Source organism: Phalaenopsis equestris, unplaced genomic scaffold (assembly GCF_001263595.1).
Source record: "Phalaenopsis equestris unplaced genomic scaffold, ASM126359v1 Scaffold000095, whole genome shotgun sequence".
Lineage (NCBI taxonomy): Eukaryota > Viridiplantae > Streptophyta > Magnoliopsida > Asparagales > Orchidaceae > Phalaenopsis > Phalaenopsis equestris.
Window position 1 is genome coordinate 351149 of NW_018164537.1, and position 18759 is coordinate 369907.

The 18759-nt window shown below is 33.5% G+C and overlaps 1 protein-coding gene across 3 annotated transcripts in view; it reads right to left on the reverse strand.

Moving 5' to 3' along the window:
* Positions 1 to 1422: 1422 nt before the first annotated feature.
* The window catches only part of LOC110020375 (transportin MOS14), a 63551-nt gene continuing 46214 nt past the window's right edge, over positions 1423 to 18759 (reverse strand). For all 3 annotated transcript variants that reach the window (XM_020718456.1, XM_020718457.1, XM_020718458.1), the window contains 10 exons: positions 17257 to 17380; positions 17029 to 17110; positions 16842 to 16927; positions 16686 to 16760; positions 16537 to 16591; positions 8709 to 8828; positions 8538 to 8630; positions 8309 to 8454; positions 2099 to 2276; positions 1423 to 2021 (listed from right to left, as the gene is read on the reverse strand). In XM_020718456.1, the coding sequence (XP_020574115.1) occupies positions 1746 to 2021; positions 2099 to 2276; positions 8309 to 8454; positions 8538 to 8630; positions 8709 to 8828; positions 16537 to 16591; positions 16686 to 16760; positions 16842 to 16927; positions 17029 to 17110; positions 17257 to 17380 (1235 nt within the window). In that variant the 3' untranslated portion in view covers positions 1423 to 1745. The remainder of the gene's footprint in view (positions 2022 to 2098; positions 2277 to 8308; positions 8455 to 8537; positions 8631 to 8708; positions 8829 to 16536; positions 16592 to 16685; positions 16761 to 16841; positions 16928 to 17028; positions 17111 to 17256; positions 17381 to 18759) is intronic.

The window sequence follows — 18759 nt, forward strand, 5'->3', positions numbered from 1 at the left end:
ATTTTCATCTAAGTTAGTTGTCCACTCTCGTCATTAATCTTCTCCTATTTTTAAATGTAGGCTGAGTCGATCTTCGCTCTTGTTCCATTTGTCGACCTTGCTTGATCTTGCAAAGAATACTATGGCATAATTCATGGTTGGGAATATTCATCACTTTCATTATAGATTATTAAGTCATTTAAGGAAGAGGAGAAATTACAAAAGCTATAATAAAAGGGGCTTGAGAGAAAAGTTCCAAGTCCCAAATGAGATGCATCATCCCATATTTATAGACCACTATAGTTGCTGATGCACACAAATATTCCATTTAATGCTATTATAAAGCATTAAATGGAATATTGTTCTTGATCTAAGAATTAAACAAAATGTTATAATCTATTGGGTTCTCATTTATTTTTTAGCCAAAGTACTAAAATATTTTATTATTTTCTTAGAGATCATTGTCCAAAGATATTAGAGGATCAGAATGAACAAAATATGTGTTGTGATATGAATCAAATTCAATGTGCACCCTTCTTGTTGGAAAGTTTTTTAAGACACGAAAGGGTTATTAAGGGAGTTACATTTTGTAGTGTTGAAAATGTTGCAATAAGAAGCAAGGTATTTAGAGTTCACATGGATTAAGTGCAATGCTAAATGAGCAGATAAATGATATAATACTTTTAAAATAAAGCATTCAACATTAGTCCTGGCATTCAATATGAATGAATGAATGAATGAGGATTTATGCACAGGTGTGCATGTGTATATACATATATATATATATATATATATATATATATGGATTTACGAAGGATTTACACGTGCACAGGTGTGCATGTGTGCGCATATATAAACACGAATATTGAACTATATATGGGCCGGATTTATGCACAGGTGTGCATGTGTACATACATATATAAACACGAATATTGAACTATATATGGGCCCCACAGCTGGTGCTTATATATATGGCTTGATGCATTTGAATTCGTGCCTGAATCGAAGGAGATCATCAGGTAGAGAAAATAATAACAGAACAGATTGTGATGCTCTCCATACTGTTTGATATAGGGAATATCACATGAACAGGTTCATATTATTATTACTATTACTTTCTTCTATTTATAAAGCATAATTGGGGTGCAAAAGTATTAGTGTCCAGAAAAGCAGCTGGCCGGTGTGCTTTTTCATTAATGTAATCATATTTAATAAATAATTTTCTCCAGACAATTATTAGGCCATACATGAAAATTGCATCGTATTATTTCTAATCTATTATATATACCACCCTATTCTTGCATCTTAATTTACACATCTAATACCTAAGCTTCAATTTTTACATAATATAACACCTTGCACATGCATAAAAAGGTGTACTCCACGTATCATTACTATTATATGACTAATCTTTTATACAATAACACGCAATCTCCTTGAGCTTTACTAGCATAGAAACAAAATAACGGAAAAGATGATCTTCAGAATGCAATTGAATTAGGACTCAACTTAATTCATTTACATAAAACTAAGGTGATATACAAATCCACTCTTTACTTTAAAGACAAAAAGGTAAGAGCAAAGGGCAGATGGCATTGGCTACCTGTTCTTTAGCACTTCAATAAATAATAGAAATTATTATACACTGATCTCACCTCCCTACCTGTTCATTGCTTCAAATCCCAAAGTGCGTGCGAGCAAGCACCGAAGTGAACCCATACGAGGTGGTAGCCAACGGACCAATTCGAAATCTTTTATAGATAGAGTCAAGAAATAAGTGTGAAGTGCAAGTCAAGCGGCCTGAGAGCTCCTTGTACTATGTCCTGAACCGTCTTATTGCGCCGACACACATCTGACAGTTCTTCGAGAATATCCGTTAAACTACTATTTGAACCTGATGCCGCATCCGAAAGAGATTTAACGAACCTAGCGCATTCCACCTCGGTTAGAGCGGATGAAGGTATCAGTGAAATAATTCCCTTACCCCACTCTACTACCTTAGTTCCATAAGATCTGGTTAAGGCCAGAAGAGCATATGATACCTACAAATAAAGGTGATGTGAATAGAAGTAGAGAGCTGGTGGTGATAATTTCAGCAGTGGAGCTTCAGTTTTAATACCTCCTCAATCCTTGAAGAAGGAAGAGCCCCAGTCAAGGAGGCAATCAAGATTCTAGTGAGGTTGGCGCCTCTAGGAAGAATCACACTATCTATAATGGATCGGTACTTATCGCCATTGGAGCTATTTGCAAGATCCAAAACATCAGATATGAATGTTAAAATCGACCTGCTAGCATCTCTGTAGACATAAAAAACCAAAGCAAACCATGTGTATTATGTGGCCAAGTTCATTTCAATAAAGCAAAATAACTTTTTTTATTCTATAAAATTATGAGAACCTATATTTTATATTTGCAAAGTAGTAGAAAATATTGACAGGATCAACAAGTCATTCATATTCATTCTAAGTATTAGTTACAAGGAAATATATAGACTAGTCATAAAAATAAAAAAAAAACTAAAACAAAAAACATCTGCAACAATCAAAATAACAACCTTTCTAAATTGCAAGTCCAAAAAATATTAATATGCTTTCCACACCCACGCAAGCTTTGGATATCTCGGCATGAATCCATGGGATCTAAGTTCTCTTCTCGGGAATGAATCCATGAGATCGTAATTTTCTTTGCTTTCATGGGTTCCAAGTCCCCACCGCAAGCTAGAGAACTGATGCCTTCAATTGTCAGCTTGGAGATCATTTCATGAAATATTGCTCGGCTTAACGCTTTTAGTAAAAACTAAGCCATCTTCCAATTAAGTTTTTAAGTGCACATGCATATTGAGCCTTTCTTTTATTTTGATGAAATGTCTGTCAATCCCGAGGTATTCTGTGCAATGCAGTTGTTCTAGGTTATGTGCAATGCTTATTATTGATTTGCACTTTCAATATAACTTCATAGGTCCTTCCATTTAATTTTTGGTTCAATTCAAATAATTTTCATTCATAAGGATTAACAATTTTTTTTGGGTCATAGCCCTGAGTTTTATTTTTTGCACCAACATGTAACTAGATTCCCTTCAAAAAATGTGAAATAACCTGATATTGATCCTTTTACATTGAGGAACTTGCATTAGCTACACCAATGAAATCTTCTTCTTCCTTTATGATTCTCACTTTACCTCTTACTTTTGTTTTTTTTTTCCTCAACACTAAACTGAAAATTTAAGTCGGTGTTTGATAGCATATGATTGACAGAATTTAACAGAATTAAATTTAAATCCACCCAAACATAAAAAAACATATAAATTAAAATTCAATGTTATATTAAATAAAATTTTCTTCGCATTCTCTTTTTTCCTTGTGCTCCGACTCTTTTATGACATAAATCCAAATTTATTAAATTTATTTACAAGATGAATGTATTTTGTACTATCTCTTTTATCATACACTTGATTTGATAAATCCAAATTTATTGGATTTGATAAATCCTATTTAGCATATATCAAAGTTCCAACCAAACAAACGAGCTCCGTCACTTCAAACTCCAACGTACCCTGACCCATGGCGAAGTGGCGCCGTGACTACTGTGGTTGCAAAGGTACAACGGTGGCTTGCAGACTGAAGCAACGGCGGCTTCTAGTTTGAAGGAGCGAAGTACAAGCCTGCCCGATTAATTAGGTTCATCCGTGCGGTTTAGACTGAAAGACAGCTACTATTGATGAAAATTGATCATTCCGATCGGGCAGTTAAACAAAATAAAAATGAGGGATAAAATAGTGCAATTTAATTTAGATCATATGATATGACGTGGGCATTCCTCCTCTCTGGACCGAACGAGTGAAAGTCCAATCCCCTTTGGACCGCAGCAGGGAAGTTCAGCCCCTTCTATGGGTTTAGGGCTCTAGCCCAATAGGGGCGGCCCAACCCCCAAACCCCACGCCTTCTCTAATTCCCTCTGGTTTTCCCTTCCACGGTTGTATCCAAGAGATCTTATTTCGAGGTGGTGACAATCCTCAACTTTCCTTCCGTGCATAGTTCTCGTAGGTGTCACCATTCGCTTTCCTTGCAGCAGCAGCCGGTCAGCCCGTTGTTGTTTTCCTATAGTTGCCTTCTATCAAGCTACTTCCCAACCTTACTATCGTCAAACCCAGCCGGATCACCCAACCATATCGTGCTGCCACCCTGTTTTGCCACACCAAACCCAGCATCTAATTATTCTAAGCCTTGTTGTTATCCACCCCAACCGCCCAACAGGTCATACCTTGTCACCACTTCCTTCCCTTCCCGGCCACCAACCAGGGAGTAACAACTTACCATTTCCTGCTCTACCAGCCTTCCCTCCCCTCTGGACCGAACCCGTTGGATGGGGGTTCACCGCTCAACCAACCATCTGCCGCCCTCCCTTTCCATCTGAATTGCAATTGAGAAAGTGGCTTAATTTGGTCAACCCCCATTAAAGATTTTAAAATAACTATTTACAAATTCAGCCCTCCTGATATATAAAAAGAAAAATATTTAAAGAAAATAATTTAGAAAGAACACTTTCAAATAATTGTATTATAACTTATAATAGTAGAGACACAACTAGGCAATGACGAGCACCAAGGGAAAGATCATAGATGGATCAGGTTAAGGTGTGAAGATGTACGCAATTTTGTAACATTGTTGAACAAGACCGTTGAGGCGAGAGTTGTGTCTGGCGATCCCCAAGCATGGGGTCAAAGCGGGATGAAATCCCGCCCCATGACAGTCTTGAAAGCACAATTTTCCCAAACCTTTTTTGCTTCTTTAGCTGTGCGGGGCCCTTTACAGTTGTTTTAATATTAATATAATTAGAAATAGGGTTTAATTAAGTCTTAGTAAAATTACGCTGTTTAGAAGCTGATTTTGTAAACTTTTGTTTGATTTTTGTTATTTGAAGATTTTTTCCCCAAGAGTGTTGTATCCATTAATTTTTTTCAAGAGGTGTGCCTATAATCTGATTGGATTGAGGTACTAATCTCCCAAAATTCCGAAAATGCCATCTAACAAAAACAACCTGTTGTTTCTCCGCAGTCAGTTCGTGTTTCTAGCTGTCGTTCGCAACAGATTTCAGCCGCACTCACTCCCCACCATTACTCATCCAACAACTTACATAAGCCTTTTTCTTGTTGTCCCACACCAACTAGGAACTCCAGAACGATGTCAATCGTGTTCAAATAATAAACGAGAATAGGAGTCAATAGAGGATTAATAATGATGATAAAAGTCTATTGCAAGAACCAACAATGAGACTGTTTAGGATTAATTAATTGTAAGCAGTGATAGAGGCCAAGACAAGTGATAGAGGCCAAGACAAATGAGGAAACAAAAAGACCTAAAGCTAGATACCAAATGGAGATTAAGATTTTTTTTTTCATTCAGTATTTTCAACATATATATATATATATATATATATATACATAGAATCACCTCATGGCGATTCTCTCCGTTGAATCTCTCGGCTTCACTCCACCGGCTTCCTCATGCCTGACGAAGAAGGGTTTCGCGTTATCTTTTTCGTCTTTCCGTCGTTCCGCAAGCCCCTACGATTCGTCTGCTTCGACGACTCTACTTCAACGACGAAGGGTTTCTCGTGTTTCGTCGTTCCTCCAACCCCTACGTTCATCTCTCCTCACCCACACTCGACAAATGAGGAAACAAAAAGACCTAAAGCTAGATACGGCTCCCTCATGCCCGACGAAGAAGGGTTTCACGTTATCTTTTTTGTATTTTCGTCGTTCCGCAAGCCCCTGCGATTCGTCTGCTTCGACGACGAAGGGTTTCTCGTGTTTCGTCGTTCCATCGTATTCCTCCAGCCCCTATGCTTCATCTCTCCTCACCCGCACTCGACGATGTTTCCTCGATAGCAGTTCGCATCGTCTCTGTACTTGACGACGCCTTCGCCCTGCCTGACAAAAGGTCTGCTCGCCTTGCAGGTCGCCTAGCATCTCTTCACATGACCTCAACGATGTGTTCCCATGCCACTGCAGTTGCCGACGACTTTCCTATTCCTACTCGTGCTCCTCTTTCAAAATCAGAGCCTGGTTTTCATATTGAAAAGTCATGCAATGTTCTACAATCTTCTTGAAGGTGGTGGCGATCACACTTTCATTAAAAAATTTGGCAAAAAAAATGGGAAGTCTACTATTATTCCCACTGAGGTTGAAACTAGTACTCTCGCATCCTCTTGGCATTTTGCTCTAGTGGGAAAATTCCTCTATAGACACCCAAAATTTGATATCATTTGGAAAGATTTTGATGCTATGAAGCTATTGGGCAGTTGGAATATTGGCTTACTTGAAGGTCGACATATACTGATTCAATTATCTCACGATATCGATTACACTCGCATTTTTTCTCGAAAAGTTATCAAGATCGACAACCGTTTTATGAAAATTCTGAAGTGGACTGTCAATTTTGATCCAAAAGCGGAGTCCCATATCATTTCTGTTTGGATAAAGTTGTCGGGGATAAAATTACATTTGTTCAACTTGAAAATTCTCTACTCATTAAGAGCTGCTTACGGTAAACCTCTCAAGGTGGAGAGTCCTACACTTGCTGTCACCAGACCCTCTGTGACTTGTGTGTTAGTTGAGAGAAATATCACTCAACTAGCTCCGGATGGGTATGGATTGACACCACTCATAACGGGTATTGGCAAAATGTTGAAATAAAACCACACCCTCCTTATTGCTCTCATTATAGTATGTTTGGTCACAGTTCTACTATTTACTATCGCTTGAATCCTTATCTGTCGGATATCGCTAAAGATCAACCACCTACCATCCCTGCTGAGAAGGTGCAACCTGATCCTCCTTCCAACACCGCAGTTCCTGATGAAGAACACCATACTACAAGTACATATTCAAATGTGTTTATACCACTCACTGTTATTGAAGAATGCCCACTTACATGGTAAGACACACGAGAGTGCTCCTTCGATCCGATAAAAGATCAATTGGTACAACAAGTAGTTGCTTATAATGTTCAACAACCTACACATGCCCGACACACTTTAGATCAATCCACTGATCAGGTGAATCAATCTTCGAATGATGAATGACAAGTCTATTCCACGAGGAAGAAGAAGAATGGAGGTCGACTCGAGCTCGGGAACTTATTGGATGATATATTGGTTACTACTGACAATGGCACAGCAATGACACTCTTCTTATCAATTTATTAGCTGACTCCTTCCATAGAACTAGAGGCAGAGGCAAAACAAAATTGGGTCGCTCTCTAGCTACCTAATACTACGTATTTTGACACTTTTTGATTTTTTTCTTTAGGCATCTCATGTATCTTTCTGTATTTTCTTTTTCTGTTGGAACCATTTGCATGTGGCGCTTAACATGTGGGCGGGGTGCCATATTTGGGTCATCCCACACAATCTATCTGTATCCTACTTTCTCTTTAATACATTAGCCATTGGGCTTTCTAAAAAAAAAAATTATATATATATAGGTAGGTAGGTAGTACAAAAAAAGGCAAAAAGGAAAAAAGAAAAATAAAATATGGAAACATATCTACATTCCATATAAATAAATGCTTCCTATAAAAAAATAATAACTTGAAAAAAAAAGTTCCTAATATGATTTGCATGTCCAAGCATATTTTATTTTTCTTTGGAATGGATGCATTTGTTCCTATTTTTCTTTGCTGGAATAAATCCATGCAATCTGATCTCCATTTTACCAAATTTTCTTTCTTAGCATAAATTTGTGGTTCCGACAAAAAGGAACATAAGAATTGAAGTGAAATACTTGCATAAATTGCCTAAACATGACGAGGAAATAAAACAATAGAGAACACATCCAGCTATTATACGAATCATAATCATAGGCATGCCAAATCCATTAAAGAAACTAAAAAAAAAAAACTATGACATAAAGGTACTATGACATAAAGGTAACTGAATTGAATCAATCCAAACACTAATGACTTGCCAATCCAATAAATAAAAACTTTCTAAATTTAAATCATACGAAAATAGTTTTAAGTTTTAGAAATAGAAGCATGATGTAGACACATCACAAAAATAAAAAAATTGAATAAAAAACAGAAATACTCAACATTAACCAATTAAAAGCTGGAAAGATTTCGGGAAAAATGAAATTTAAGAACAGGCTACACAGGAGTAAAAAAATAACTAAATTAATCTTAACTTTAACTCTTTAAAATTGAAACTGGATTCAGGTATAAATTTATTTTCCAAGCATTTTAATACAAAAGCGGACAACCAGAGTAGAAAAAACAGAAGTTATGTTAGGCAGTTTTAATAAACAGCAGAAGCAAGGGATTTATTTTACCTGTGTTGTATGGTTGCACCAATCATGGCACAGTCAACTAATGATGGAAAAACAGACGCAGGAACAAATAAATCAGGGCAGTATCGAATGCATCTTGATGCCAATAAATAACAATCATCAGCTATATCAGGCCTAGTCGTGAAATCCTGTGTTCAAGAAAATGAAATGAGTAGCTCTAAAAAGTACATAATACATTGGAGAGCAGGAAAGAATAAGCTATATTTATTACTTGAATTGTTAAAAGAAATTTTGTTGTATGACTGAAAAGCATTTCTATTAAGCTCCGGAGGTAGCTTGCACAAGATGGATCAGATCCAAATATCTGTAAGCGCAATATAATCAACCTGAGAAAGATGAAGCTCCAAAGTATAACATTTTAATCACATTTAAGATGATCTACCTTTATAACTTCACTTGATAGATAAAGAAAGCAAGACTGGTTGTGTTGCTGATACAGTGCCTGGATTGTTGCTAGCATTGCTCCAATTGTGATACCCATAGATCTTCCAGAAGTTCTCACCTATAAAATGGGCAAGGCCTTCAGGTTAAAAGGACAGTTTTAAATAAAAATGCCATGTGTCCTTAGAGCTTTCCATCTCCATTGAACCACCAAAAATGTGCAAAAAAAATAAAATAAAACAGCATCATATGTCAACCAAAAAAAAAAATTGCCCATTTCGCTACAAAGAGAAACACATTAGCAAGGTAAATTAATTTGAAGTAAAAGAAAAATTCATGGTTAATTACAACATTAAAAATGATAACAGGGAAAAAAAAAGTTTAAATCTGGAGCTTATCAACTCCAACAAATGGAATTACATTACAAAACTAGAAGGGAATGAGTTCAAACCATATGCATTTATACCTCTCGTTCTTATCATTAAGCAACTTAAAAGCTTGGAGTAAGTTCCATACACCTACACCGAGATTGATTAGACCCATGAAACTAGTATGATTCATCCACCAAACTAGTGTACCTTTCAAAGCTGGAGGGCCCTCAGAGGCATCTAGCAAAAATGCACGCAATCCTAACTAGGAGTTGAATTTCTTTTTAGCAACAAGAAGCAACGCATTGCCACCTTTTTCTTGTTAAACTACCCAATACTATTTTCTCCATATGATCTTAAAAAAAATAGGAAGTGGAAGATAGTCCATTGGAATGCACTACAGCTTAAATTCATCTGATTTAAAGGTCACAGAAAGAAACAAGCCATCTATGAAAGTTCACATACAGGAATAAAATTCACGCATCAGGTTATCTCAAACCCCATCAACTAACAATCAACAAACCTCACATCAAAATTTTGTCTTCATTGTGAACAGGTTTTAGAAGTATCAAGTTTTATCACAAGAGTGACAGCTCCCATAATCAGAAAACAGAGATTCCGATTATATTTCATATATAAAATGCAACTGCGAAACTAATTGATAAAGAAAAGAATTAAATTTCCAAAAATCCAAAACAGAGATAAAAAAAACAAAAAAAAAAATTCAAGCAATAAATTAAGTAGACAGAAGCAATAAATTAAGTAGACAGGATCTCAGAATCCAAATCAAGATGAAAAACAAGAGAAACGCAAAAAATAAATAAATAAAAAAGGTACCATGTGAAGAGAATTTTAAATTAGTTTCGCTATTCTATAGATATTATGACACAAAATTGTACAAGTGATTCTAGCATGTTACATGGCAAGGCAATCAAATTTACTATGAAAAGCTTAAATATGGGCTTGGGGTAGATTTTAGATTATTTTTATTTCCTATTGTCGGGTGAGTTAACAAATAATCAATTATAATGGTTTGATATACTTAATATTGAACTGATACAAAGAATGGGCTCTACTAGTATTTTTTCTCTTCAAGAAACAGTTATCTTTCTTAAATCACTGCAACAAAAAAGCTTTCTTCATTCCTTCCTAACATAATTCCAGGAAACAACCACCATTATTCTTCATTTTAGTATTATAGCTTTGAATGTAATCATTTTTGCTCGTAGCAAGAAAATGTTTTAGGGAAGATACACTTCTTGTTAAGAAGTAAGTACTTTTTGCTAATTGTTGAAAAGTTGAATAATCTCAAAATTAACACAAACAGATGGAAGAGATTTGTTTCACAAGTAGGATCAAGACATGAAAAATCAAGAATCAAGAAATGCATTGCAATCAAGATTGAAGGAGGCATTATGGAGAAATTAAATACTGCAAAACACAATTAACTATTAAACAAGGAAAAAACAAGATTTCTAAAAAGAAATTGTGAAAGAAAGATTCAAGAAGAGAAAAATAAAATCCTTTAGATGATGCAGCCTTTAGACTGCGAAATTTCCATTGTGCAAGTATGAAGAATGTCATAAAAAATAAAATATGCAACTTGTAGATATGATTGAACAAATAAAATATGCAACATCATAAGAAATAAAAAAATTTCAAAAGTTTTGTTATTATTCATGAATTACTACAAGATGAACCTTTTCATATAAAGATCTAGTGTCAAGGGTTTACAGTCACATCAACATTTTTCTCTAATCTGTGGGCAAAAGCATTATCGCTTCAACACAACAGTAACATTGTAAAAAAGAAAATAAAAATTTCAAGCAACTTGTACTTATTTTGGTACTGTCTAGAGATCTTGTAAGATATGACTGTAAAAATAATCGTACTATAGCATGGAACTATAACAGTAACTGTGTATGTATAAGCTGATTCGATTTGTATTAGCTTAGGTTCAGTTCAACTCTATCTCCATGTCTATTACAAAATAACAAAAAATAGAATTATTAATGGCAGAGTTTAATCAAATTACTACAAGGCCATTTAAAACATCTATAAAATATAATATAACAAAAAGTTCTTTCAGAAGCAGCTTTTTTACAAAATTTTAAAAGCAGGTGGGCATGCTTTCCTTAAAGCCACTTAAAAAACAATTTTAAAATGAAACTAAATAGATCTTATCTGTAAGGATTCCAAGAAACCAAACCCAACTTATGTAAAAGCTTGTTGTTTAAGCAAACAAAGATAAGAAAAATTTTAAACTGATTACTGTTGCTTTAAAAATAATCAGGAAAAAATTTTGAGCAAATTAATTTTGATTTAACAGAACTGATCAATAGCCGGTTTACTATAAGAGAGGGGAGAAAGAGGGTAATTGAACCATATGTGAGAAACCAAATAGGATAGGGGGAGTCAGACCAAGATAAAAAGAAAGGAGAAATAGCATGAAGAACAAAGCAAAGCAAGAATGAGTGTGATACTCAGATTTTATAAGGTATAAATGCAATTTAAGTCTAAACAAATTATAACAAAAAAATTCAACTTTTACCCTAAAAAAAAATTCATTGCATTCTATGCTTCAAAAAGATCATTTTTATATACAGAAGTACATAATATATTTTAAAAATGAGAAAATTATGGAATTAGTTTTCACTTGAATTTAATATTTTAAAAATTTTATTTAATGTTTTTCATGAGAATGTAGCTTTGAGTGGAATTTGAAATTCCACTTATGTATGCATGCAATAGTTGTTAAATAAGTATAAATTATATAATTTAATTCAGGTACTTAACTAAAGTAATCTTTATTTACCTTACTTATATTCCTGTGAATTACCATCGAGTGAAAAGCAGTGAGTTGAGGTCTAGGTGTAAGCCGAAGGGTAAAGGAGAAGAAATAGAAAAAAAGAGAGAAGGCGGTGATAGATTTTGATGATTTCTTTGAAAAATAAGCTTCAATGGTTTTATGTAGGAGACACTTTAAGGTAATAGTGTATTTTGAGATATAATTTGACTTAAAATAGAATTATAAATTAGAAAATGTTATTCATTGAGAATTTAGAACTTTTACATTGTTTAAAAAAGGAATCAATTTTGGGGTTGTCAAATTAAGGAGGTTGACCATTAATTAAGGTTTGAAAATTATAATACATAAAGCAATTTTTTTTAGTACTTCGCATGCGTATTTATATTTAAATTAGACCGATAGGTGCAATTCAGTAGAAATTTATCATGATTTAGAAACATGTTTATAGCTCGACACTCATATGTAAACGACTGCACATAAATTTTGATGATACAAGCTCTCAATTATATAATTTTTTTATTAATTAGTGACACTTTTAAGTAAAAGCATCTGATATCTATAAATCACTCATTTGTATATATAATAATTCATCATATTTTAGAATGAATACCGTGTTTATTTAAATTTTCAATGATAATATATTGAGCTAAAAGAATATCAGATATGAGGAGTTAGGTTGGCAATGACACATTTATAATACATGTAAAGATAAGAAAAAAAAAAATTAACCCAAAAACGAATATGGAAACCTGCCTAGAAAATGAGATAAATGTGAGCCTATTTATGAATATGAAATCTGTATGGCTAGAATGATAAAGATGGCACATATAGAGAAAAAAAAAGATCTTCAAGCTAATATGCTTATAACACTTGTAAAAATAGGGAGACAAAGATGAACGCTTCTATGATACATGAGTAATAAATAAAATAAAAAAGAAAGAAATTTACACAAATTTAAATTAACATGATACCACCTATTCATATGTCAAAGGTAATGTTGATAACCTTGTTAATATTTTTTTAATGTTTACTTTTAGAGAAATATTTTACAATGATTTGAAGAAATTAAATTAGTCTAGATTATTTATTTTATATCTATATTAGAATTCTTACTTTGCCAAACTTCTAAACACACCATATATCGAGATAAATTTATCTCAGTGAAAGAAAATACAAAGTTGAGGCTCAGTAAGTATCATGCTTATTTTTGTAATCATGGTTTGTTGTATAGTTGTTATAAGATATATTAATACTGAGATAATGCATAAAATGAAATTTATATTTGGTGTAAAAATTTTAATACATATTATATATTCTATAAATATGTAAATGAAATATTGGGATTGCTTATGCTTAATTTAACCAGCTAGTTCTGGTGGATACATTTGAATTGCAATGATGTGAAATATTATGTTCCGGGTGAAATATTTGGATTGCTTATGCTTAATTTAACCAGCTAGTTCTGATGGATACATTTGAATTGCAATGATGTGAGATATTATGTTCCGGGTGAATTTAAGTTGTTGAACATATCACACTTTACATTGGTATGTAGAATATAAAAAAGATGTTGAAGATATATTCAATTAGTTAAATAACGCATGACTCTATTATATCCTGTTTGGAATTACAGGAGTGGTACTTGAGGGGCATGACAATGTGAGAGAGGGAGAGGGAGAGGGGGGGGGAGAGGGAGATAGATAGAGTGAACGAGGCCAAGTGAGAAAAATTAGAAGATTTTGATATGTAACGAATGATGACCGAAATTGGATGATTGAAGACAAGCTAAGGAAAAGGTTTATGGTGGAATGAAATATTATTCCAGAAGTTATTTTATCTAAAACGCTTTTAAATATAAATGACAATATAAACTGAATTTTAATTTGTGTTGTCAAATAGTTTACAAATTTGTTTAAGGCTTTTAAGAGAAAAGATAAAATATAATCAACATATAAAAAAAAATACTAAAGAAGTAAAACATTATTACACTTTTGTAGTGTCAAAATAAGATTGATTACTATGTTCAATCAAAAAAGTTTCAATTGTGAGATTTAATTATTAGTGAAATATATAAATATATTTAAAAAGGTATCATAATTAAAATGTGTACTTCAAACATAAATATGATTTTAACTGATAAAGGTTTACCAAACAATTACAATGGTTTAAGAAATTAAACAATAATAAAAATTATATAAGTAAAATAAATAGGGCAAAGTAAAAGAAAATTTAATGCAAAGCAAAATATTTTGATATAAAAGTTGTTATATTAATAGTTAATTATAATAATAGGTGCAAATACTAACTATGATTTCTGATGAAAAAAAAAAAAGATAACTAAAATTAATTTTTATATTTAAACAAAAGAAAGATATATTTAAATGAAGGGACTTAGTAATGGTAAAAAGAAATATATGTATAAACTTATTATAAAAATACTTTATATATAATTATGTATGACTATAGGTGTGAATTAATAGAGGTGGAGCAACGATCAAGAGTAAAACCAACTATTCTGAAATTAATATGATACTTATTTTTTTTATTCACTATAGCAGTATCATTTATGCTTAAGGAACTGAGAAAAATGTAAAATGTCCTGTAGGGAGTTTAAGGGTCCGTTTGGGACAGCATATAAGTACGAACGGCGTTTTGAAAACGCCGCCGCACCGTTTGGTTCGCGCGTTTCGCCAGCTTATCCGAAACTGCGTTTGGGTTTTTACACTAAACGCGGGCCGCGTTTCTTCAGGATAAGCCAGGATAAGCAGCTTATCCTGAAACGCAGAAGCTGCCCCAAACGGAAGGTAAGAGAATAATTTGTAAAGCTAAAAATTCTACTTTTAGATAGTTTCTCCAAGAAAATAAATTTTGAACCTTATCACAAGATAATAGGCGCTTCACACATTGCATATTTATACTTCAAGAAGATAGTTTGTCTTCATAGCATGCCCAGGCCCATCACTTTAGACTAGTATGTGAAAGTTCTGAGTCAATTTTGGAGCACTTATGAAATAAATTTGCTACAAAAAGCTCTAGTTTATCTCAACAACACAGTTAAAAATAGATTGACAAACATAACTGGTGAATCACAACTTAAGAAATCTTTTTAGATATTTTGTAGATAAAAATATCAAGCTGTGGGACTTATTACTTTCACATGTTGAATCTACATACAATAGTTTTACTAGTCAATCCACGAGCCACAATCCTATTGGCATTGGATACAGATAAAAACCCCTCATAATCTTAGAGTTTGTTTCAATACTTCTAGTTACTAAGCTTGGTACTTTAAACAATGATATTGAGATTTTAGATGAGCGTGGTGAAGAAAAGTTCCAAAAAGAACAATAAATATTAGAAACAGAACAAAAAATCCACGAAGGATGTGGCCTTCAAGGAATGTAATTTGATGTACATCATACTGAATGAGAGATTTCTTGCGAGTTAATTTTGAAAGGTAGAGTTAAAGGTCGATTCAGATTAATTTAGAAAAATCAATGATAATGTATACAGGATTAATCTGATGAAGAATTATAACATTTTTATTGCCTTCAACTTCACTGATTAATCATCGTACTTTTACTACCTCGAGAATGACATGGATGTTCCAGAATCCATCCCAATCGCAAAAGCTCAAGCTTCTGTCTCAAAAATATAGGGAAGGGTTGAACCGGCTCTTGGTTCAAATTTTCTCCCAGTCAGTTCAATTTTTTCAGCTTCGAATACCTGGACCGGCTCCTTAATGTCTTAATTAACCATATTTAGGATTAATATTAGGGGAATTTTTTCTTAGAGTATATAAATATGTTGTTAACTCTTCATTTCCTGACTTTACTTTAGTCTATGAATTTTATATTTTCTGTGAATTTATGTCAGTATGGAGTGTTGTAGCATTTTTCTCTTATAAATGAATTGTTTGTGGAATGTTAGGGAATAAATGGTGGATCCTCCTAAACATTTGTGCCTCTGATATCGTCGCACTATTGTGTTTACGGTGTTTTTTTTTTTTGGCAGTCGGCAGTCAATGGAACTACTTTTCTACTACTTTTCTCCTTCTAATCTTTCTTCTTTGCATATTCTCCTCTTCATGTGATTCTACAATATCTCATGCGCTAGAATTGATCCTCAAACACCTTCTATAACTCTAGAAAGGTGTCAACCTTCTACCTATAGGAATATAAATATTGTAAAATTATTCTTCAACATTTGTTACTTTATCCGCCAGAATTTATATTCAACTAGCAATAATTGGTTGCATCCCTAGTTCAAAGAATAGTTCAGTCAGACCACATTTTCGGTAAGTTTTCCTGAGAAAAAAAAATGACACTTTGCCTCCCTAAAAATCAAAATTGAACAAAAAAAATAATATGAGAACCAAAAATATTTGATCCTCGAAACCATTACCTGTACAATTTATACCTTTCAGACATTATCATTTCCATATATTGAATGCAAATTAATATCTTAAAAGATTTAGAACACATGTTACTCATCACCATCTATGAAAAGACAAGAATTAAAAAGACTAAACATGCATGCAAGAGCAATTTATATATTAGGTTGCAAGTCACGTGCACTAACAAGCAAGTGACAAATTTAATATATCAACCAATTCCTTCGGATTGATTAGTATCCAAGTTTTTAACACTTACAGCATATTTACAGGCACGACATAGTGACTCCATCGTCCTCATGTCCCATGCACGGCTATAAAAAATCGCACATGATTTAAAAAGGGTCAAAATTAAAGAGAAACTTGTACATATGTACTTTTAAAAGAAAACCAGCTTTTAGCTCTCACAGATCAAAGATAGTTTTGAAAAGCGGCCAAAGCCTCTGCACAGCACCTGCCACGACCTCAGGTTGTTTAACATTCCTGAAATTTTCCCAGCAAATTAAGAGAGAGCTTCATTTGAATCAACACCAATAAACAGATCTGTTAAATTGACAATTTCACCTGAAAATGCAGGCCAATCGGTCAATATGAAAAGTAAGCTGCCGTGCAGGTATTTGCTGGAAGGCACCAACTTGGCCAATAAATTCCTGCTTGTTCAAACAAAACAATGTTAGTGTCAAAGCTGATCAGATGGTACCCTCAATCCTTTGAGAGTGCAAACATAAAATATCATATAGATAAATCTAACTTGAAGTGCAGTAATAGCTGGAAGACAGAGCAGCTCCAACGCCTTCTTGACATGCTCTGTTGGGAGTTCTGTGATAACCACACTAGCAAAGAAAATTCGGAAAAAATAGAGTAAAATATATATATTATAATTGCATTGAAGCATAAGAGAATAAATACAGTACAACAAATAAGTTTATGAGAAAAAGAATCAACAAATGTATCATTGAAATATTGTAATGGTCAATACCTCAAGGCTTCGACCAAGTACATAGAGTCATCAGCTGATATTTTATAACCACCTTCACCACTAATTGCTATATGGTAGATATGGAAAAGACCATCCAATGAGCCCGAAAACTGCTTTCTGCAATCTACATATAAGCATAGTTTTACATAGCTCACAATAAAAAGATAAACTAAAAAAAGGAGGGGATTTAAATACACACCACACAATATAAATGCATTTACATATCTAACACCTATACTTTAATATTTATTTATTTAACAACTAAAACTTAAAATCAAATAAAAAATACCACAAACATTAACTTCTTTTAAAGTGAAATACACCATTCCATGTAACGCTAAAATGTGATTGTGTTGCATAAAAATATTAAACTTCCATAGATATGTAAAAACATCAGAATTATGCCCTCTCTAGAAAAAAAAAATGATAAAAAATTAAAAAACCAGACAAAAGGTCCTTCTTTGCTGTAATACTCTCTCCTCTAATGTTAATTCCATACAAAACATTTTCTACACCATCAGGAGTAGCTTTTGCAACACAACAATTCGGGGACACCCGAACATTTAATCAGCCCCTCCTAGCACCAACTTTCTCATTTCATACTATTGCTTGAAATTCATTAAAATACTCAGTAAAAATTATGCCATTCATGTTGCATAGTTATTATCCCACATGCTGCCATACAGCCCGAGCGATAAAAGTTAGGTGGCCAAAAAATTTTTGTTTCAGGTTACAACAGCAACAAAGCCTTAATCCCACTACGTGGGGTCGGCTACATGAATCCTTTTTCTCCATTGCGTCCTATTTAGTGTCATATTTTCATTTAGTTCTAATAAATTAAGATCATTTTTTATACAATAAGCCCAAGTCTTCCTAGGTCTACCTTTATCTTTCTTAACAAAAGTCGAATCTAAAACATTTACTCTCTTAATCAGATCATCAGATGGTCGACGCTTAATGTGACAAAACCATCAAAGACGACTTTCTCTAATTTTGTCCATCACAGAAACTACACTAACCCTATCATGGATATAATCATTTCGCATTTTGTCTCTAAGTGTAAAACCACTCATCCACCTAATCATTCTCATCTCGACAACACTTTTAAAGGCCAACATTCAATGCCATAGAGCATTGCAGATCTCACCACCGTCTTATAAAATTTTACTTTTAGTCTAAGCGGTACTTTTCTATCACACAAAAGGTCTGAAACATTCCTCCACTTCAACCAACCAACTTGAATTCTACTATTAACATCCCCATCTATATCACCATCGCTTTGAACAAACAACAGACCCGTCACACCTTTAATAATTTGATCACCCAAAGTTTACACTTTTGTCACTAGAGCTACTACTACTAAAATTACATTCCATGTATTCAGTTTTAGTTCTACTCAAATGAAGGCCTTTAGACTCCAATGTAGACCTCTATAATTCAAGTTTTTCCTGGGCTTTTTCTCTTGTCTTACTCACGAGAAGGATATCATCAGCAAAAAACATA